The sequence below is a fragment of the Triplophysa rosa genome, linkage group LG6 (assembly GCF_024868665.1).
Source record: "Triplophysa rosa linkage group LG6, Trosa_1v2, whole genome shotgun sequence".
NCBI classification, from domain to species: domain Eukaryota; kingdom Metazoa; phylum Chordata; class Actinopteri; order Cypriniformes; family Nemacheilidae; genus Triplophysa; species Triplophysa rosa.
Window position 1 is genome coordinate 16,219,821 of NC_079895.1, and position 22,588 is coordinate 16,242,408.

Consider the following 22,588-nt stretch of genomic DNA (forward strand, 5'->3'; position numbering starts at 1 on the left):
CCCCAAAAATAAAGTGTTTCCGTATTAAAACTGCATTTTGCTATGTTTGTGTGACCTCCTTTCTAAATCCACAATTGTCATTTTGAGAAGTCAAGTCAGTTGTATTTGTGTAGTGATTTCCACAAAATGTTTGAGAAAGCAATCCAAAAGAAACTGTAACACGGAATATCTTCCTTCAATGTTTAATGATTATCAATAGACCTTTAACAGACTTTTGTTCTCAATGTAGCTAGTCAGAAGATATGGTAGACACCAGGATTAAGTCTTGATGGTGAGACTTACCGAGGATGTGCTTACAGACAGCAAAGGGAGATTTTGACTTCCTGAAAGAGAGGAATATGTGCTCTGCATGCTGTCTCTGATCTGTGCTGACCATGGACGGCGGCGCCTGTGAACAAAATGTTTGCCTGCTTGAACGTGTTTTATTGGTTAACATTAGTATAACATAAGGACACTAAGATAAGCAAATTAAACAAGAAAACTACATTTTGACCAATGAACAATTCATTTCATAGCCTACACATGAGTACTTAGAACACAATCACTGCCTACTCTATCACACACTGGTCGTAAAATAAATCACATGAACTAATTCATAGCAAACAGACGACAGAAAATAATGTGTAACTGAATGTGATACGTCCTTAGGAATGAAAAACAAATAGGCAGGCCGACAAGCTGCAACCACGGAAACACGCTACATGTTCCACACATGGATCAACAACCTTTGGCAAAGAGAATACACAGTACCAGGAGTGCAAAACTTCCATAATCCTCCAGTTTACCTTCATCTGTGATAAACAGAAAACAAAAACTGTTAGCCTATATGTGAGTGATAGAAATTAAATCTTGTCATCCCCTCTGAATAATACAAGGCTGTGGAAAACTTTCACGTATTCCAATTTAAGACTAGGAGTAAATCATTTGTAGGTTGATTATGTTAGTGTTTAGGGAAGAAGTCAATAATAAATCAGCAATCTGTAGAGAGCTCATGTACCTATATCGAAAAGATATTTGTCTAAAGCTGCTTGGCAGACTAAAGGGGTCATCACACTAATAGGTTCATGTGGACCCATCTTGGCCTGTCAGTACAGAAATGTAAAAAATGGAGGAATCGCTCCTGCCCATTTTCGCAGCACCGTCTGCAATGAAAATTAATTTTGCATGCTCCAAGTCTAATGTGACCACAGAATTATTTTATCTGTTATGCAACCCAGTAACTAATCAGTGTCAAAAAAAAGAAAGTTATTTAATTTGTATGTAATGTGAATGTAACAAATAAAAATGCACAAATAAAAACGATCACAACATTATAATCTATGTTGCGTCTAATTATATTATAATCTTAATTTAAAAAGTATCTCATTCAATCTCAAATTTTCATCCCATTCATGCAAACTAAGACACTGCCCTCAGCTAAGACAAGAAAAGTTTAAACATATTGAAATATTTAATTGCTAAGCATCATAAAAATAAAGTGAAACTAATTTAACCATATTTTACCACTTCTCTGCGTTTTTTTTTTTTGTTCTCTGCAAAATCATGTCTGCCACAACATCAGTGAGTCTGACTGATAAACAAATCAATACATGACCTACACTGTTACAGTCTGACTTTTCAGATAGCGGAAAATAACTATGACAAGATTTCTGACTTCATAAACTATAATATACTCAATTAAGCACATGCTTCAATGCTGAAATTTACACAAAAGATCTCTTTTAGATCTCCTGCTGTAAGTACATGCAAACCGCAAACTTTAGTTTTTAAGATGCAATCCTATTAGGAAACAAAATTATTTTTTAGTTTTTTTTCAACCAAATTGTGAAACATAAATGTTTAACTTAAAAACGTACAGTTAAGAAGAGCCTCGAGGTGGAAAATAAAAAACTACACAACAGTGTTGCAAAATGACCAACAACCCAGCAAAACACAGTTCCGTTGTGACGACGTACCTGCCGGACCATATACATTGCCACGACGTACCAAATAACGTTCCAGCGACGTAACTTTGTGATTCCCATATTCGTCGTGACAACGTAACATTGGACATTGCTCCTATAGATGTAAATGGAACGGATCATATTCGTCGCAGCAACGTACCAAAAAATGTTTCTGGGACAAGTAGGTCCCAAAGACCGAACAGTTAAAATCATTTTATTATTTTATTTAAACACACCGTCCCTCACACAGAGGATTAAATTAATTTGTGGTTTAATCTGTGCATTAAAGATTAAGTTATGCATAATTTGAATAATACTTTTCTAGTCAAATATGTATTATACAAAGTATAACGATTATACAATTTAACACAGCACTGTACATCAGCATCAGACATTTTATTTAGATACTAAAGTAAATTACATAAATAACCAAAGACCAACATAATATAGAGGATTCAAAGCAGATATTTATTGACAGAGATGAATAAACATTATCTTTAAGCTTAACATTATATTCTTGTCTTACCACAAGTTTAGCGGGATGTCCGTTTTTTTAGATATAACCATCAAAAGCTTCTTTCTTACATACATCAGGGTCCGTTCATTTAAACGCTCCAAATCGATCGAAAATCCCTAAAATACATGTTTACTCTCACATCTGTAATGTATAAAGTAAAGAAATAATATTAATAAACCGCTAAAGTAATCATGCAGTGAGGTAAAATGAAATGACCGTTAATATTTTAATGATTCGAGCGCACGGCTCTTTGCAGAACAGAGAACGCGTGTCTTGGACAAGTGCGTGCATTAAATAAACAGAAACACAGTTTTAATTGTTGCATCTTATTAAACTTCAGTTTAATAGCTGTGAAAAGTCCGATTAATAGCATTCGTTTTGACAATGTAACAGATTTTAATCTGATCATAAATTTGGCATATAATAACATAATAAACAGAAATGACCAGGTTCATTAATCAAATGACCAGTGTCCAGGTTATCTGAAGACCAGTATACAACATCGCTACAAAGTTCTCCATGGGATTAATTCAGAACGTTATTTGAGGACGTGGCTACGACGTTTCTGGAAATTTAGCAAAAATTCTAAGAAATGGAACGTTACCAAGACATCCTCAGAACGTGGTCACAAAGTGATGTCACGGTGACCAAATGAAGACGAACTAGTGACGTTGTCAGAACGTACTGTGTGTTTGCTGGGAATCTGCTTACAGTAAGTTAACTTAGAAAAAAAATAAACAAAGGGAACCAATTTGTACTGGAAGTTACATTAAATAATAATCATCAAATGCATTTCATATATCAGGGTATTTAACTATTTAACCTTTAAACAGACAATATTCATTTAGAGAATAGGCCTATTTCAAAAAAAGTCTTCGAGAGTTAACAAACATGTAAATAGCAAACATGTAATTAACATATAAATATTAACAAACAAACATATTTATTATAAATAGGTGAACCTGAACCATCAAAGATTATTAGCTTGAATCAATTAACTGACATGTCAGATACTCCAATGGTTTGTTACAAAATTTTAATATTTTTGAGTGAGCTGTGTAATTGTAAAAAATTGTACAATTTTAAAAATGAAATCTTTTATCTTTAACTCACCCTAATGTCATTCCAAAACCCCTATGACTTCTTGTCTTTATAAAACAAAAGTTATTTTGAAGAACATAGGAAACAACAAGGGCCCCATTGACCTCTATTGTATAGAAACAAAAAAGCGAAGACATTTCTCGTATCATCCTTCATCTTTTGACAGAAAGAGTCATATACAGGTTTTGAATGACAGAACTTTTATTTTGGGGTGAACTATACCTTAAAGATTATAACACTTGAGATATAATGAAGAGTTCACAGCTGATTCACTACATTAAATGCATAGCCAACACTAGATTTTAAAGATCAAGAATAACTAAAGTCAATGGGTGTTTTTAGTCACACAGCCTTTATTTTAAATGACCAAAAGTGGCTTAAATTTCCGCACTGTTAAAAAATGAGACAAATTATCAAAACTAGACTGCAAAGCCCTGACAGGTAACAAGGTTTTGAGACTCATAACGACAGCTAATTTCACATGCATGCAATCATCTCACATCATGTTCTCCTCTCAACTTTCAGCTAGCTCACTCTTAAACCCTTAGCTAGTCAATTCTCAAAACGATAGACATACAGGATCAGATCTAAGATAAAAACAATAAGCGAAAAGTTTCTCGTTAGTCTCTGGTCAGTGTGACTAACGTTACACATGTGCTTGGGAAAACGTGCGCGAATCAACAGCGTGTGTAAGTAACTACAACAGCAGCTGATGTAGAAACTCACTCCAACTCATTCAGCGTGTTTTTATAAGGCTGGCTGATCAAACTAGGCCTCTTAAACACAAAACATGAACTGTAAGTTACCGTTATAACCATACATTGTGTCGCCAAGATACACATTTAAGATGGAGATGATGAAGAATATGATGGTGATGGTGGCTGTGCTGTTTTTGCGGGATGGAGTGAGTCTAGCACTGCGCCACGCACCGCACCGCGTTTATCTACACTTTTCCCTTTAACAAATAAACAGCGAGACCCTATCAGAGTGAATCCCACCCGACAGAGTGAAGTGCAGACTACAAGACACGTGAAAACAGCGGCGAAATGCTCACCATTAAAACTTTGGCAGCGCTTTCCAGCTGTGAAAACACTTCTGGTGCACCGAGCGCCGCCATCATGGTCCTTGTTCAGTGACGCGCCATGCGCTGCATTGTGGGATTAAGCGGCACTTCAGGCCAATGAGTTCATCAGCAGTTTGGCAGGCAGTTCTGAAGCACGATGAAAGTTATGCAATCTATTTTGTGGCATAATGTGCGTTTTGATCATGTTTGTTGAAAGGTATTATGTTATTTGAATTGCCCTGCTGGGTAAACTACAAACTGTAATGGTTTTTATTTCAAATACCAGAACCATCAGCTATTTACCATTAAAATCATTACAAAATTCCTTGTGTGTAGAGTGTTTGGTGTTATTCCAGCAGGATTTAATGGTGTTCTGTTGGTTTCCATTCATCAAATTACCCAAACAGATTTATGGAGATTAGCTTCCTTTAAAACCAGTAGGAATATCATTATAACCTTTTAATCCATTAGACTATAGTTCTATTCACATATTTGATCCGTTTCATTTGACTTTGAAAAGTACTCAAAATTTGTGTCAGCGAATAATCGTTTTCTTGTTGTAACCATATCTCAGCCCTATAGGCTAACTGTTTTGATTGGCGACTATTTCTTCAAGATGACTGTTGTTGAGCCATGTGTGTAAAAACTTTAAATGAAAGAAATTTGTACCCTGATGTGTTACATCATCAAATAACACCAAGGGTGTGCCAGCCTCACCCTTCACACACACCAAAGATAGGACAAACAAATGGCTGATTTGTTTAATTTAATTTAGACATAGGCCTATACATTTACACGTGAGGACAGTGAAAGCATTTCTTAAACATTTTCAACCCATACATACATGTAAAAAATAAGATATAAATCCAAAGGCATACTGTCTGTAATACTGTAGACATGGGGGTCAAAAGTTAGCTTGGAAAGAGAAAAATAATAAAAGGATACAAAAAATATGCATATCTGTATAAATATATGTTCAATAGTAACAGTATTGTATAATACATTTAACGATTACAAACGTTAAAAATTCCCAATCCATTAAAATACAAAAACATACATTATAGGAAAAGTCCCATCATCACACAGGTCAAAATACAGTCAAAGATTGTCAGTCAACACTTTCAAAAGTAAAACACAGAGTAACCATCCTTCCCATAACACAAACACATTACATTCAAACCCTAAACCTGACTCTGTGAGGGATTTTTAAATACTTTTTCACCAAGTGGTCCGTTCTGGTAAATATGGTATAGTAAAACATCTGACACTTTTGCTGTCAGATGTCAAATAGCAAAATGCATAATACGAATTTGAGTTTGTATACACGATGGCACAGTAAAATGTCTTGATGCATGTTAAAATTTCATTTAAAGGATTCACCCAAAAATAGACTCAAGTCATTCCAAACCTATATCTAGACTTGCTTTCTTCTGCAGAATACAAAAGATATTTTGAAGAATGTTGGTAACCAAACAATTTTCATTATAAGGACACAAAACATCAAGACGTGATCTTTTTTGTGTGTTCCAAAGATTTTGAATAAAAAAGGGTAAATAAATAATGATACTTTATTTTTGGATGAACTATCCCTTTAAGGTTGATCTAATTGGCACAACAGAGAAAAACAATAAAACGATTATCATTTATCTTTTTGTTGTTTTAAACCTCTTTACGTCAATGAATTGACATCTCAGTTTGGTCTAATGCAAGCACATAACCACATGATTGTCAGTCAGCTTCAGAGATAATTTACAGAGAACATTTCGTGCAGTGACCCACGATCACAACAAGCGATTAGATCATTACACAGGCATAAGTATAAATTGGACTTATCACAGAAGTCCATAAGAAATGCCACAGCCTTAGTAAAAACATGCATACGTTGTTTTAATATCCATCCTAACATCCGCCCTGTCATGAAATCCATCAACATCTCGATCAGTCCCAAATGACAAGCATTCATTCTTGATTCTTTATCTTTCTCAAACTAACGTCCAAAAACACTTCTCTTACTGTCAGGACCGGCCTGACAGTAAGAGAAAATGATAATGTCTTTCCATCTCAAAAATACTGATCAGCATGTGGTGCACACACCCACACATTCATAAGGCACGCAGTTCGTCTCACACCAGATCAATCACACTGAAAATCAATTCCACACTTTATACAAAGAGAAAGTAAAAATGAAATTACGTTGACGATATTGTACTTTAAATTGTAATATTAATAACAATAAGCAGCATTGGGTCACGAAACTATATAAATCAATATAATATATACTTTTACATAACACAATTCAGTTTTTAAAGTTATAAAGGCTATTTGTTGTAATTAGAAAACTATATAATGTATTTTCTGTATTGCACATAGTCATACCATCGGATGCATTTGCCTTTCACCACTTTTTTCACTGTTTGCTTAAGCGTTTCTGCCTCAATGTATTCTTAATGTTTCAGTCGTAGACCATTCTGTTATAATACTGTGCTGCGTGCAGTCTCACATTGAGGCAGGCTCGATGTCAACGCATCTTTGCAAGTTTTCAGTTAAAGTTATCTGAAATAATTATCTGATGGTGATAGACAAAATCACATCCAGTGGATCACAAACAACAAAAACAAACCCCCTGACTTTTAAGATCGCCGTTATGATACGAATGCAATTAAGATGGAGAAAATGGAAATTAATAAAGCGGTAATAGTTTTTCAACTGCACAAGGAAATGAGCGTCCTCCAGCTTTTCTACGGTTTCTCAGTTGACATTGCTCTGGATCACAGCTGTCTGAGAGAGCATACCTTTAAAAATAATGCACGGTGTGTGTTAGATATACATCAAAGAAAAAGACGACTTCAAAGCTATTACTGCGAACAGGTTTAGGAAGGCAAGCCTTTAAACAAGTTAAATCAAGCCAGGCAAACGTCAAATATTCAATTACTAAAGCAATACTTTGGCAATTCAATGAACAAACTTATGCAAAGTACATTTTTGAATACTTTGTGGAGTAGCTATATTAACGCTTGTTACTTTGCAAACTTTAGACAAGCAGAAAGCAAGCAGGACTTGTGTCACTTTTAGTCTTAAATGTTTCATATTGCATCATATTTTTGTGGCATTAACACACTTACCTGTAAGTTTTACCACACAAATATTTATGGCCGCAGCATTTTGCATTCAAGCATAAGCTTGCCGAAACATCTAAAGGATGTAACTACTAAAACAGTGATGGGAGTTTTAGGGTCCCATGTTCATGAAGTGCTGGCTGTACATACAGAACGTTTTGTCTCAATACTGTGTCACTCAGAAGAGCACCATTTGACCTGATATATTGACCCATTTTAACATAAACTGAAGTATAGATATATTTACAACATGCTGTTATTAGTGTATCTACCTGCAAAATATAGTGTGAGCTTTTAGACTTTGCACGTTTTATAATGAAAATGTAATAATATAATGCAGGGTCTCCAAAGACATGATTGTAGAGTGTCAACCACGTGGTGGCGCCACAATCATCTCAAACGCTTTTTTGTAGACAGTATGGCTGAAAATCTGGCTATTGAATTCTCATTCTAGAAAATATAGCCTTGTTAGCATGTTTCTGTATTTAACAAGAAAAAACCTTGCCTTTTACTTTGTTCCATTTGGCTTTATGATTAATAAAAAAAAATGCAACCCTCCACAGTCATTACAAACAATGCGTTTGCATGTTGCATTTATATTGTATGTGGGGAAGGTATCTTTCTGCTTTGTAATATCGTCTCCTAATCATAATCGAAATTCAAATCCACAATCCCATGCCCGGCTCTATTTTCCCTCACCATGGCCTCACTGGTGGCTGGAATGGCTGTGTTAGCATCACCAGGCTGAGAGAGGAGAAGGATGTGTTTTGATAAACACTGGGTTATTTTCACCCAGTAGAATAACGGAATGGGACACAGCTAAAACTAACTATGAGATCGAGTGGTTTGACTGACAAACCACAGAGCAGCAACTACACCTCTCTGTAGCCAAATGTATCCATCACACCAACATCCCCTGGATTTAAGCTGCACAGCTTGTGTACTTCGTTGGTCCCAGGTTGGAGCTTCAGTATTTTTGAACAGGCAAAGGATACTGCTTAAGGACTTTGGAGGAATACAATTTTCTTTACATGGAACTTTGCCTATGATGTCTGTTGATTGTTTCTCCATGTTCGTCCATCTATTTAATGTACAAAAATACACCTTGAAGAGAAAGCTGGGTTTAAAGGAGGGCAGGAGATGCAGCGTGTTAACTGTTGAAGCCTCCGTTGGGTAAAGGTTGAGCAGCATAAACACCTTTTCTGACAGTCTCAAACATAAACTGGCTCACAACCTTCTCCTTGTTCTTCTTCCTCTTCATGAATCTCCTCTTCCTCCATCTCAGGCTTAACACTACTGGTCCTGCAAGTATCGTGCTGGTCTTGAATTGGCTCAGCAGGCTTGGGATAACGGAATGGGCAACCGTTATCGTCAAAAAACCTGCGGAAGGTGAACTCGTAGAAAGCATGCTCAGGGTGTTTGCCGTGAGGGGAACAAAGTGTTTCCCAAGTGCGGGTGCTTTCCCCACTGTCACTCCAGGCCCCTGGTCCTCCCTCCTCTTCCACAGGATCAAAGTTAGATGTATCCATGGGGTGGGCGATCTTAGGTCGGTAGGGTGCAGGCTGTGTGCGGAGATTGCTGGAGAAATCGATTTCGGAAAAGAATGGGTGAGATTTTATCTCTCCAGCCCCGTTGCCGCCCAAACGCTCTTCAGACGAGCAGCACAGCCGACCAATGATGTCAACTGCTTCGGGGCTCAGTTTCACTTGTGGAGGCACCTGCAGTGTGTTCTCCCAGTTTATCACCTGTAGGTGTGAAGAGATCAACAACTTCAGTCCTTTACAGTCTCTTGTCCATACATCCTTTTAATATTTAGTGATAATACACCAAAGACAACATAATTTCCTCTATTAAGACTTTTACATCAACCCGATAAGCAAAGGAACCCAAGATGCCGTAGGTATCTTTCTTACCTTAAGCTGTGTCTCTGTTGGGGTTGGAGCAAGAAATGGTGGTTGACCAACCAGCATCTCAAACAGGATTACTCCCACACTCCACCAGTCACACAGCTGTGTGTATCCTGCACATTCAAATCACATATCACGTTATATTAATGACCAGTTGTCTAAGGCAATTTCTTGGCTGTCAAGATGCAAGTCCTACCTTTGCGGAGAAGCACTTCAGGGGCTATGTAGTTTGGAGTGCCCACCAGAGAGTGTGCCAGGCATCGCTGGTGCTGACGAGTTGCACGTTGCTCCAAAGTCATGAGCCGGTCACCACAACGACAGTTAGATACATCATCCCAAAAGTCACTTGGTTCCATACTATCCTGCCGGATATGGTTCCCTAAATAGGGCAGAAGGGAGACAATAAAGCCAGTCAATAATATGAAATCTCCATAGGGCTAAGGGTGGCTACACACTGCACCAATAAAGCAAATACACATATTCTAATGGAAATGGTGTGTTGCAGGGGCAAGGGTCAAAACTTGAGGGTATGCAGTCTAGAGGTCTTCAGGGAGGACCCGGGACCCATACGGGTTCGGGTCTATATTTGATATGGTCAGCCGGGTCGGGGTCGGGTCCCAAATGCATTATTTCGGGTCCCGCGTCTGTTTAACATTGTGTGTAATACCAGAGTCGATCGGAGAACACCACCGCGATCAGTGTCAGTCAGCACTGTGCGTGTATTTAGTAAAGTGCATCTCATAAAATTAGGACGAGAAAAGTGTGAGTCTGGAAATAAGGGAAAAGACACAAGCATCCTCAGTCGTCAGCAGCAAAACTCTGCCGCAGAATTACTGCACGCAGTGATCATGGATGCCTTCATGAGTGATGTGGGGAAAAGCACGTATTTCACTTTTTCCTCATGTTTATAATAATATGAATGAACCGTCTTGTTATATCTAAACATTTTGGTCAGACTCTGCTCAGAGAGCCCAGAGATGATAGCAAACAAGTGTTGCTAATGTCAGCGGTCATGGATGGCACTAAACAATCATTATTGTAGTTGAACTGGGCAAAATCAGTTTTATTTTACTTGACTCGAGAGAGAAAAACAAGACCAGAGTCGGGTCCAGCCGGGTTCGGGTCCAGTTTTCAAATAATATTCGGGTCCGCGTCAGGTTCAAGTAGTAAATTTATGATTTTTCTCAGTTCTGCACGGGTCCGGGTCCAACTTTAAAATTATTAGACGGGTCCGGGTCCACATTTTTGGACCCGTGAAGACCTCTAATTCAGTCATATAGGATATAACTGGCTTTTTTCAGCTTGATTACAGTACAACGTTCTCTAAACTGTAAAATTGGCAGAAGTTTCTGTTAATGGCTGTTAAGCGTTCTGTCAAAAATGGCGAGGGAAAAGTTAATACACTCACAAAATGCTCATTTTCAAAACCTGCGCATAACCTTGCCTTGATTTCCCTTACCTTTTTGGTAATATTTAGAGTTGTGAGTCCAGCGGAATCCAGTACACAAACCAAAATCGGTCAGTTTGATGTGTCCATCCAGGTCAATGAGAATGTTGTCTGGCTTAATATCTCTGTGGATGAAACCCATCTTATGCACACTCTCGATGGCTAGGGTCAACTCTGCAATGTAGAACCTGGCTAAGGGCTCTGGGAAAACCCCCATACGGATCAGCAGGCTCATCATATCACCTCCAGGAATGTAATCCATGACGAAGTATAGACTATCTCTATCCTGGAATGAGTAGTACAGTCTGACTACCCACTCATTGTCAGCCTCTGCCAAGATGTCCCGTTCTGCTTTCACATGGGCTACTTGGTTCCGGTTCAGAACATCTTTTTTCCGTAAAGTCTTCATGGCATATAGAGCCCCAGTGTCCACTTTGCGCGTAAGACAAACCTCACCAAAGGCTCCAATGCCAAGAGTCTTGATTTTGACAAACATAGACTTGTCCATCTTGGCACGGCGTAGTCGATTGTAATTAGATTCCTTCTGGTAAAGCATCTTCCTCATCTGTTCCTGCTCTGCCTCTGATAGGCCAGCCTAGTGGAAAAGATAAAAAAAAGAGTGTTAGGTTGTTGCATTTGATGACCACAACATTATTTTTGAATTATAAAGTAAATAATTGTCAGAATTGTTATGTATTATCATTGTTTAAGTTGTTGTTAAAATCAAGCAATGCATTTTTTGGTCAATGGAGGCCTTACTCACCTTGGACATCTCCTGCTCCAGCTGCATCCTGCGGTTGAGCTTCTGCTGGTACGTCTTCATCACATTCTCCACATGCTGCTCCATGTAGAACTTAAAAGCAAAGGGAGAGTAACTCTTAATGCGTGACTCCCTCTTTTCTTCATCACGGGCGTTTTTCCGCACAGGCACAGGCGAGGTCTGGATCTGCTTCTTATCTTTCACAACCTTTTCTCCTTTGGTTGTCTTGCCTTTGTCTTTGGAGGCAGCTTCCTCCTGCTTTCCCACCGAGGCAGTCTGGACAGTCCTACTCGTTGCACTGGCATCTTGCAGTCCACCCATGGCGCTGGACTCAATGGATGCAGACTCAGGTCCAGATCCAGGCAGGAGAAGAGTTTTGGGGTAAGGTGGAGGTGGGCAGCGGTGCTCTTGGTTGGGCTCTAAGGTAAAAGTATCATCTGGTATGTATGCATGAGACTCTGGTGCTTCTTGGGCTTGTGTGCTCAGCCAGCCTGGGTGGCATGGACCCACTGCTGTCTTTGGCTCAGGCCTCATGACCCGTATACTCTTAACGGGCGGCTGGATTGGTGGGGAGGTCACGGCAGTGATTGTGTTCGGTGGACCCAAGGGTGCCTCCTGCTTGCCAGCAACAGCAGCTGCAGGTGGCAATGTCTGCCTCACAGTCACCTTTTGGTGGTTGTTGAACGAATTGGTCCTACTGGGTACACGTACCTCCCCTCTGAAGGGCCCCTGTGGCTGCCTGGCTGGTGGAGTACCCTCAGGAACTTGGGCTCCTGGCCAGTGATGCTCATACAGATCAAGGTTAAGACTGGCCCTAGAAGGGGTAAGGAGGCTTTGGGGAACATCTGAGAACTCACCCATTGCTCCTGTAGGCCGTGGCATCATGTGAACTTGATGTGAGGTGGGGCTTGCTTGGCGTGGATGGGAATGTGGTGGTAAATATAAGTTGGGAGGATAGCCACCACCATTTTGACCCATTGCTCCTTTACTTGGCATATTAACATAGTTTTCTGGTGCTAATGGGGGCATCTTATTCTGGAAGGAAGCGCTGCGTTTGACCCCATAGCTGGAAGGCCTGTAGTCATAATGAGGGCCAGGGCCCCCTGAGGGTTGGGACTGGAGTTGCATGGGTGGTCCAGGCACACTGTAGCCCATCATAGCCTGGTCTATCCCACCCGGGTACCCTTTTGCCTGAGCTGGACCAGGTGTGTACATAGGGACCCCCGGGTTGTTCTGGCCAGACATGCTTGAAGAATAGGCACCCATGCTGGCAGGACGACCCATCGGGTTTCCCATGGCAGGAACCTGTGATGGATTGGCAGGAGGTGGCATGTAGTTAATGACTGTTGGTGCACCCATGTATGCACGAGGCATGTCACCCTCAACCCCATAACTAGCTCCTTCATACAGTGGAGCTCCCATTTGGTGATAAGTGGGCATGGCACCATCCCCAGTGGCCTCGATTGCTGATCGGTGGTCCATCAAATTTGACATTCCACCCTGTCCTAGGAGATTAGAAAGGCAATCCTGAGTTTAAATGCTGTTAATAACATTATATGCATATCTTAGTATCGTAATTTGTTTCAGTGTCAGTGTGCACATACCTGGGGACGTCTGTTTGATGACGCGTACAATCTGTTCGTTGTGCGGGTCCAGGTAACCCATTTTACTTATAAATTCCAATGCTGCCTCAATGTTACGACTGCCAGTCTGTTTCAGGGCACGCACTGCCATTTCCTGTTTAAGAAAACGAGAACACACACACATTACATGCATTTCAAAATGGATTATACAATGCGCTACTACTACTAAACTCATATGTGGCATAAAATATTTTTAAATAGTTACTTTAACACTTCTTGTTGAAACTTGTATTGGATGTCACTCCTTCTCATACTTGCTATTGTAATCCTAATTTAAGCAATTTCTTCTTAGCAAATTAAGATAACATCACAACTACTGACTGACATAACTCCATCAAGCTACTATGTAATGCAGCATATATAAGCAAGCTAAAGTGATCTGCCTCCATGGCATTTGCAATAAAGTTCTTGGAGATCAGTGAGCATGCTGAAGCCTGATCTGTCACTGACTGGACAACACTTTCTTCATATAAAAGGCCATGAGCCACATGATCTGCCCGTTAAGAAGTGTATGTCTATGTATCACAAAAATACAGCAAGACAGTTTTTGTTAGTTTCTTTGTTGTAATTGCATTGGTTGTGAAAAACTGACCTAGTGCACCTACAATATTTATAAAAACATGTACATAAATGAACGTGCATGTAAAACACACCAAAAATGCAGACAAACACACAGCAGAGAATAGTTAACAATGCATGCAGCTGCTTCCTCTTCAAGTTATGCACAAACTCCTTCCTGTACCAATCCACCAATATATGACAAAAGCAAAAACTTGAGCAATTTGAATGCTTATTAGTAATCACAGCACAGTAATAACTGTGACCTGTGTCAACAACATAATTTCTCAACCCACAGATTAATACTCAGATTTCCTTGTCACATTTTGTGGCTGCAGTGATCCAAAATAAAATAACTCAGACATGTACAATATTCTGTGCGCACAGACCCACATGTATTCCTATATGAGGAAATCCTCTTGAATGGCATATGACTTCATTCAGAAGACATTTTGCCCAAACCAAATTCTGAAGCACGGGGTCTTAAGCTGCCCCCCAGTGGCCATCCACGACACTGCACAAAGCATGCCATGGAAAAAAAAAAAGTAAATAAGTGCCTCATTCAGCACAACCTTATGCTTTTTTCCAGTGTTCAGATGAAATTCAAAGAACAGCAAATAGGAAAATTTGAATCAAAGTACTACAGAGTCAGAGTGATAATGTTCACATAAAATACATTCATATTTCAATGTCTTTGAGATGACACTGACACAAGGGAAATGGAGTAAAAATGAAATGGCCGTAAAGGAGCAGTCATCCAAACCGTGGGTACAAACAGTCACATCCACACAAATTCTGCACATTCCCTGAATGCTTGTTAGAATTACTGCATATCAATGTGTATAGCCACCAGTATGCCTAAATGCTCGCGAGAACAAAAATTCACCCTGATGTCATTTAAAACCTTTATATCGTCACTGTCGGTCGGAAACCTCCTATGTCCATATTTGGTCAATTTCATATTTTTTCACAAATCGATGCTATTGGTCAGTCCCCATGTGGGTCTGTTATTTTTGACAAATTATTAACCAATCTAAAGTGTTGAAAATAGCTTGAGAGCAAATCTCTTGACTCCACTGGACACTTCAACTGTCTGAGAAGTCTCGTAACTCCACCTCTTCTTCACTCCACGGGAGCTTCTCGGCATTACGTCTCCTGATTGAAAGTTTTTTAGACAATAACGAGTGAAAATAGTTAGGTTAGATACATTTGAGTAGGCCTGTTTTGTTAAAAAACGATAGCTGTAATGCTTCGGTGCAGAAGGAAGCCCGTGAGCCACGAAGGTAAGTTTGCGAGCAGATTCGGCTAATTTCCACCTATTAGACAGCCTAGTCAGCTCATCGTTTTTTGTATTACATCACTTATAGTTCTTAAACCTTTAAAATAGAGTTTAGGAAGATGTATGTAACCACAGTCGTTAGCTTTGGTTAACGATTGAAGCCTTTTCACTTGTCAAGAGGCTCAACGCGACCGCCGACTTTATTTGCGTGCAGATTAATTTCCGCCTATATTAGACAGCCTGTTTAATGTTTTATTTTGGTATTGCATTACTCATAGCTCTAACGTTTAAAATAGAGTTTAGGAAGATGTATGTAACCACAATCATTAGCTTTCATTAGCTCTTAAAGCCTCGTCTCTTGTCAAAAGGCTCAACGTGACCGCAGACTTTGATGAACACTGCTGGCAGCAGCGACGTCTGTGTCCGTACCATTCTTATCAATGACAGCGTAATCTCGTATCTCCCTGCTCCCAAATCATAAACCTTGTATCTCCGATTAAACATGGTTTTGGGGAAATGTTGTGTTAATGTTGGTACACAACAGTACATGATAGCAATATAAGGTATAATACCAACGATACAATGTTTAATAACTCAAAAAATATGCAGTTTTTTTAATTTCCTGAAAAATTATGGTTTTGGAGATGCGAGGATTCCGCCCGACAGCAACGATATGACTCTTTATTCTGTGAAATACTTCCATACAATGGAAGTCCATGGGAGCAAGTGTTGTTTGGTCAACAACATTCTTCAAAATATCTTCTTTTGTGTTCTGTAGAAAAATAAAAGTCATACAGGTTTGGAATGACATGAGTAAATGTAAATGATGACAGAATTGTAATTTTTGAGTGAACAACCCCTTTTACCAATTACATAAATATGCAGGCACCATTGTATGTTCTGTAAAAAGCATCAGGACCAACAGCACAGAGGAAATACCCCAAAACACATGCTGTCTGTCAGTGATTGCTCTCAGAAGTGCAACTGCTCTCTGTTGCATTCCATCACTGTCCACTGAAGGGTGTGTGCCTTCTAGTCCCCCATAGTGATTTTATGGCGCCACTTTTTTTTACACACATTCACACATCAACCAACATGGACTACAGTCTGCTTTAGGAAAGGGTTGGGCCTGGGTTTGGCCCTTGGTCAGACTTTCAACCCTGACCTCCAGTGTCATGTGGGCAGATGTTCCGGACATTCCACGAAGCAGGAAGCAAGAATTCCAACTATGTGAAAATCTATGCTTCAATCTTCCTTTCTCCTCCCCTCTATATTTTGGAGAGCTTTCAGTTCTAGTCTGTCTTTACCATTCATACTCGTCATTCCCAAAATATCTCCCTGTAGTTTCTCCCGTGTCTTGACGGTCAGCACCGCAAGCCTCAAAGCTACGCTAGATATTCAATCTCTGACTGCGGTGACAGAAAGTACCAACACAAACACACAATCATTTCTCTTTCTTTTTTTACTCTTACTTAAAAAGTAAACATTATCTTCCTGTCTGAAGTGACATAACTGTATTCAGCCACTGTTCAAAAAGCCATTTTATAAGCTTCCACTTTGACCCAAATTTTGAAACATTACACCACTGGACATAAAAATTAAAGCCATATGGAGGAGCATACAGACATCATTGTCAGCGAATGGAGGTAGAGAGATGGAACGTCATCTGGACTGTAAATCTATGTGTATTTGAGGTGTATTTTGTCCAATTTATTAAATTATATATTTATTTTAATATTTAACTTAATCCATTATAAAATAAATTATTGTTTGTTACTATGTTAAGTTACTGTAATTTGGGCTGAGAATGCAATTTCTCCGAAAATGGTAGGCCAGCCCAGACCAGCAGATGTGTGAGAGCCTGATCAAACTGGATGCATGTACATCGTCAAAGAATAAACTAAACTTTACATCACGCTTGAACATGATATGCCAACACAACACTGCACACATGCAATATTTTGTGTATTCCCCGAAGACACAAACATCACATGCATGGTGAATGCAGGCTTTTCATATCCGAAGCTCAAAACCACAAATCCACAACACATGTCATTCTCATCTTCATCCTATCACCAGCCCCCCTTCCTCAACCAAAACATTTCCTCTTTAAAGGTAGTTATATAACCATGAGCCACGTTGCTGTGCAATTTGTGAGGTCGAAAACCAATGATAACGATCAAGCTAAAGAAACCCAGGGAAAGACCAGAGGCGGCCATTTACTTCTCTGGAATGCGCAGAGGGTCAAAGTAGGAAGAGAGGCCCAGTCAGAGGCCAACAGAGAACTAAAAATACCAAGTCACACACCATAGCATTACACAATAATGACTATATCACTATTAATAAAAAAATGAATGTCGCGCTTTTAAGGAACGTGTACTGGGGTGTACGGCTTGTCGGTGAGACCGGAAAAGGGTGAGAGAAAACAAGCAAAGTTTAGTTTTGGCGATGCTAAATCTGAATACTGAGAGACGAGGTCAGTCAGACTGAGCCGCAAAACGCAAATTTCATGTTTTCATAACAACTAAATAAAAACCTTCAATTCAGTGTATGAAAATAAACGAAGACATGTGAGGAGAAAAACATGAGAAGGACTGGGAAAAAGGACAGTCAGAGTGTCTTTCACTCTTGCCAGGGACGCTGTACCATCCATTAAAATTCAACTAAACAGTTCATCTATGTACTGATGCTGTACATGTTGTGCAACCTGACTGTGAAATTCATATCTATATCTACGACACAATTTAAAGAGAATCCAGATGCCTTAAAAAAATAAAATTAAAAAATCACATTTATACAACACTCTAGAAAATATTTAATGCCGAACATAAAAGAGCTTCAAGAACGCATCCAGACAACCTGATCCCACCCCCATTCTATACTTTATCTAATAGCATGTTTGAGCTTTCAGAGACTTAAAAAAGCCCCATTCCGGTCTCTATTTATTCATGTCATAAAAGCAGCTCAGCTCCCTTCAGCTAGGCCTCGTAATTCCACTGGGCCGTGGTGGATTTCTCTGTGGTGTTGTGCATGGGCTTGAGCAAAGCATTCCTCTCATACCTAATGCAATCACAGGGCCGGAATATTAGTAGCGAAGCCCCAATAACACGATATCCTCGCTGTCGGACTGAAACCTCTTATCTCCATGTTTTTTTTTTTTTCATAAATCATTACTATTGGTCATCCTTCATGTTTGCCTGTGGGTTGGGCAAAGATTTAACCAATAAAAAGTATTAAAAATAGACTGTCAACTTTGACAACACAGTGTTTAATTATTGAAAAACAAAAAATGTTAATTTGTTGCTGTCATCTGAAACCTTGTATGTCCAAATTGGCCATTTTTCAGAAAATGGAAAAACACTGTACATTTTAAACGATTTAGACCTAGTGACTAACATAAAGAGTGACTAATAATAATGATTTTTTTGGCAAAAAAATAGAAATCCCAAATGGAGATACAATGTTTCAGAAGGATAGCAACTATATTTATATTTAACATGTAGACAATGACCTATGAATATAATTAAAACATTTTGCTAAAGAGTAGCTGGACAACATCTGCTATCACACAGCACTTCTCACATACACTAGAACAACTATGATTAAAGACATTTTTTTTTTGTATTTTGGGGGTAACAGGAAGGGCTAACTTGGCCTGTACGACTTCATTTGGGGTGGAGATGTTCCACTGTGCTCTTTTAGAAAAAACAAAAATACCAAAAATGTTGTGAAATCTGACCAGATTGTTTTGCATATCTAGTGTACAATGTTCAAAGCCCTATCTTCACTAAGCCTCCATAAAGTTTAGGTAACTATTGCTCAAGCCTGTTATGGATTTCACAAACCCCTATAAGCAAAATATATACAAATATAGTATTAAGTCCTTTAACAGTTAGTGTTCAATTTATTTGACAAAAACTTACCTGATCACAACCAGCATTGACAAGATCCTGCAGCATCTGTTTGTTGACATCTGGACCACATTCAAAAGGCCTCAGAGACTTGCGGATCTCTCGGAGGGCGTTCTGGTAATTATTGAACTTCTGGGGTTGTCTGAGCTGTTGTTGCCTACCAGCCTGGTCTTTACCCTTAGAGTCACCCCCTTTGCCCCCCTCCGCTCGGGAACTTCCCCCATGAAGCGCCTGGCTAACCAGCTTCGCTGGTTGCTTCAGTCCTTCCTTTATGTCCTGCAGGCGCTGGCGCGTGTTGCCCACATATGGGGCGGCGGGGAAGGTCTTAGGCCTCATGAGCGAACGTGGCCTGGTCTGGCTTGCACTCAAAAATCCAAGTACTCTCAAGCAAAAACACTTCACACTTAGAAGAGACAGAAAGGATCTTTCAATTACCCACTCACAAAGTTCAGATGAAAGCAATCACGCAACAAATCCAAGTAACCCAACTGTACGCATACACAAAAAATACACCATGGCTGAGCTGTCTAACCTAAATAGATAACAGGCTGCAGTAGGAAAGATGCGAGGGAAGATTAGAATTCCTGTTCTTGCTCGTCTTTGCTTCTGCTGCCTCTGTGGCTCTGCCGTCTGTTGGATGCTGGCCTACTCACATCCCAGCAGCCCTTTCAGGGCTTACACTCCCCCTCCTCCCAAGACATGTGAGGGGTTATGTCTGCATGATTGTTCCATCCCAGTCTGGTATACATCTTTGCCTGTGGAGACAGGGCAGGAGTTAGATAGAAGGGACAAGGGTCAGGGTGCAGCCCACATCCAAGAGCCTACATCAGTACTGTATGTCAAATACAAGTCTGGACATCAAAGTACCTTTCATTGGTTTACAACTAAAAAATAGCTTTGTAATACTATCAGAAGCTTTTTTTTTTTGATGCAGCATACATGTAAAAACATTTAGAGCCAATGACATTAAAACAAGGGGGCTTAGTCCATGTCTGGTAGCTATAAGATTTGCAAGTGTACTTAGAAGCTAAAATAGGCCAATATATAGGCATTTAAATTGATCCCTTCTAAAGGGGCAGAGCAAAATGCACTCAGCATAACCAATATAATGCTATGTAGAATTAGAATGCTCATTGCTTAGCACCTACCTTAGACTAGCACTAGCAACTAACAAATCATGGATCATGGCTATGAAAAAAAAGTAAAAAGATCAAAAAGATGACTCCCTGAATACAACCCCACTTCCTGTGTTAACAGAAAACACAGGAAAGAAAACTGTGCTCGTTAGGTCTTTAAAAGAATTCTTTACAGCAATACAATCATTTACATTCTTATTGAACAAGCAGAAACCAACAGGTTTCCTGTCTTTTAATCGCAAGAAAGCTCATTCAGAACAAATTTATCTGAAAAAGACATAAGACATTTTATGACACACTAACCGACAATCGACAATGCTAAAATATTGCTCAGTCTGAAAGAGGAGGAGTCTATTTCCATTCCTATGATGCTTCCAACACAAAACCAATGATTTCAATTCTAACGCCAACAGCAAAACGTCACAAGGACAGCATCCAAACACCATAAAAAAATCCATAAGAAAAAAAACCATAAGTCAAACAAATATTCATCCAAGAGAAAGCAAACAGATGTATAATGTTCCTGTGACTCAGCCTGGCAAAGCACAGCAATGTCACAGATATGTTTGATTCCCAAAGAAAATCTCATAATGTTGTATGGATATCTTTTTGTTTTGGTGATGTTAGGTCCAGAGGTAAGAATATTCACTAGTTGTGAACAAAAATAATATATATGCTTCCAACATAAACATTCACACATACGCCACCATTAAATGGTGAATTACTAAATTATTAACATTTAGAACAATAGTTAACTTAATAGTAAAACTACTAATTTCAGATATTTAGGTATATGCCTTTAGATCAATGTTTGGAGGGTAAAGAAACATTTCACTCAATTAATGGTAGTGTAGTTGGCAACAACACTGTGTTTTCTTTCAATGTTTCTCAATGAGAAAGAAAAAAGTCCTGTATAAGCCATACATGTTTCCTCCACCACTGGACATGGCTGTTTGAACCAATAGCTCTTCAATTATATGGCACATGAAATGGCCAAGAGAGATGTTCAAGGGATGCAGACGGTGACTTTGGGCCAGTGTGAACTTTTAAACAAACAGTGTAACAACGATGAGACAGAATAACTGTCAATATGAAGAAAGACGTTAGAGAATGCAGGAAAATTGAAAAACATTTAGTGAGAGTGAATTAAACACTTCCAAAACAATCCACGTGAAATGCAATGGGCATGTATTCAAGGACAATTTATGGTTTAACATCTATCTTTGAGCAAATACTTTTGACTGCTCGTAAAGTATAAAGAGTTTGTGAACATCATTATCTACAGCTCGTGGTAGTCTATTTTATTACCAACTGCAGTCAACGCGAGATTCGAAGCTTTTTTAACATTACTGTAACGTTTTCCAATAAACTTCAGATAATTTTACCTACAAAACACGTATATTTGTGACGTGTTTCCCCCCATCATTTATCTTTTCTACGTCGGCTGTAAAAAAAAGGGATATAAAACGGGAACGTGTTGATGATATATTCCAAACATAACAGATCTCCCGTTCTTGCGTTTTAAAGCCCAAAGTGTTAACCATTCGTTACTAAAGTATTTGAATAGATACAAACTAACTTTGGGAAGCTATAAAGTTGTGGGGCCTTTTTCAGAGTGGAGTGAGAGGAACGCAGATCCGCTGGAGCGACTCCGCATTCCAACGCAGGAGAATGTGCTGTTCACTCCCTATCTCACTTCCTTCCTACATTTACAAATGGATATGCTACAGCAAATCGAACAAACAATCCCCGCATACCCGTTTAACGCCCAGTGTTTGACAAATATATACAATAAAGTTTTGCGCTACTCACCATGTGATTTAAGTGGTACCTTAATCCAAGGAAACTGGTTCAAACTCAAGTTGTAGATATCTCTCTGATGTCCCGTTGCCCAAATATCGTATTTCGATGTTCTCTCACAAAAGGCATAGAGTAAAAATCGTGGGGTTGTCCTCCATTTTCTCGCCACTCACGGCAGAATTAGAATGCAGTACAAAGTTGGACACTTACAGCATTGTTAACATTCCAGAGGAGTCACGTGAGGCACCCATGCACGTCATCACTGCACATACCCTGGGCGGGGCTTCCTACATTTACAACACTATTCAATAGCTGAGATTCTGATCTGATGCGACAAGCACTCACTAAACACTGTAAAGGGAAAACATTGAGCAACTTATATACTGCGCTTGAGGTAACTCATTCGT

The 22,588-nt window shown here is 39.3% G+C and overlaps 2 protein-coding genes across 3 annotated transcripts in view; both read right to left on the reverse strand.

Annotated features, from left to right (window-relative positions):
- Positions 1-4,704, reverse strand: part of xpo4 (exportin 4) — a 51,673-nt gene extending 46,969 nt beyond the window's left edge. Inside the window, exons 1-2 of the mRNA XM_057336291.1 lie at positions 4,616-4,704; positions 283-388 (exon numbers count right to left, since the gene is read on the reverse strand). Of these exons, the coding sequence (XP_057192274.1) occupies positions 283-388; positions 4,616-4,681 (172 nt within the window). The 5' untranslated portion in view covers positions 4,682-4,704. The remainder of the gene's footprint in view (positions 1-282; positions 389-4,615) is intronic.
- Positions 4,705-5,379: 675 nt separating this feature from the next.
- lats2 (large tumor suppressor kinase 2) lies at positions 5,380-22,411 on the reverse strand. Of its 2 annotated transcripts, XM_057336102.1 has the most exons (9): positions 22,194-22,411; positions 19,778-20,000; positions 19,258-19,648; positions 13,459-13,591; positions 11,858-13,359; positions 11,107-11,689; positions 9,844-10,026; positions 9,654-9,760; positions 5,380-9,485 (listed from the first exon to the last, which is right to left on the reverse strand). In XM_057336102.1, exons 3-9 carry the CDS (start codon positions 19,579-19,581, stop codon positions 8,952-8,954), a joined length of 3,366 nt encoding a protein of 1,121 aa, XP_057192085.1. In that variant the 5' UTR covers positions 19,582-19,648; positions 19,778-20,000; positions 22,194-22,411; the 3' UTR covers positions 5,380-8,951. The 2 variants fall into 2 exon arrangements, with proteins under 2 accessions (XP_057192085.1, XP_057192084.1); XM_057336101.1 differs by having other exon boundaries at positions 19,258-20,000.
- Positions 22,412-22,588: the final 177 nt, after the last annotated feature.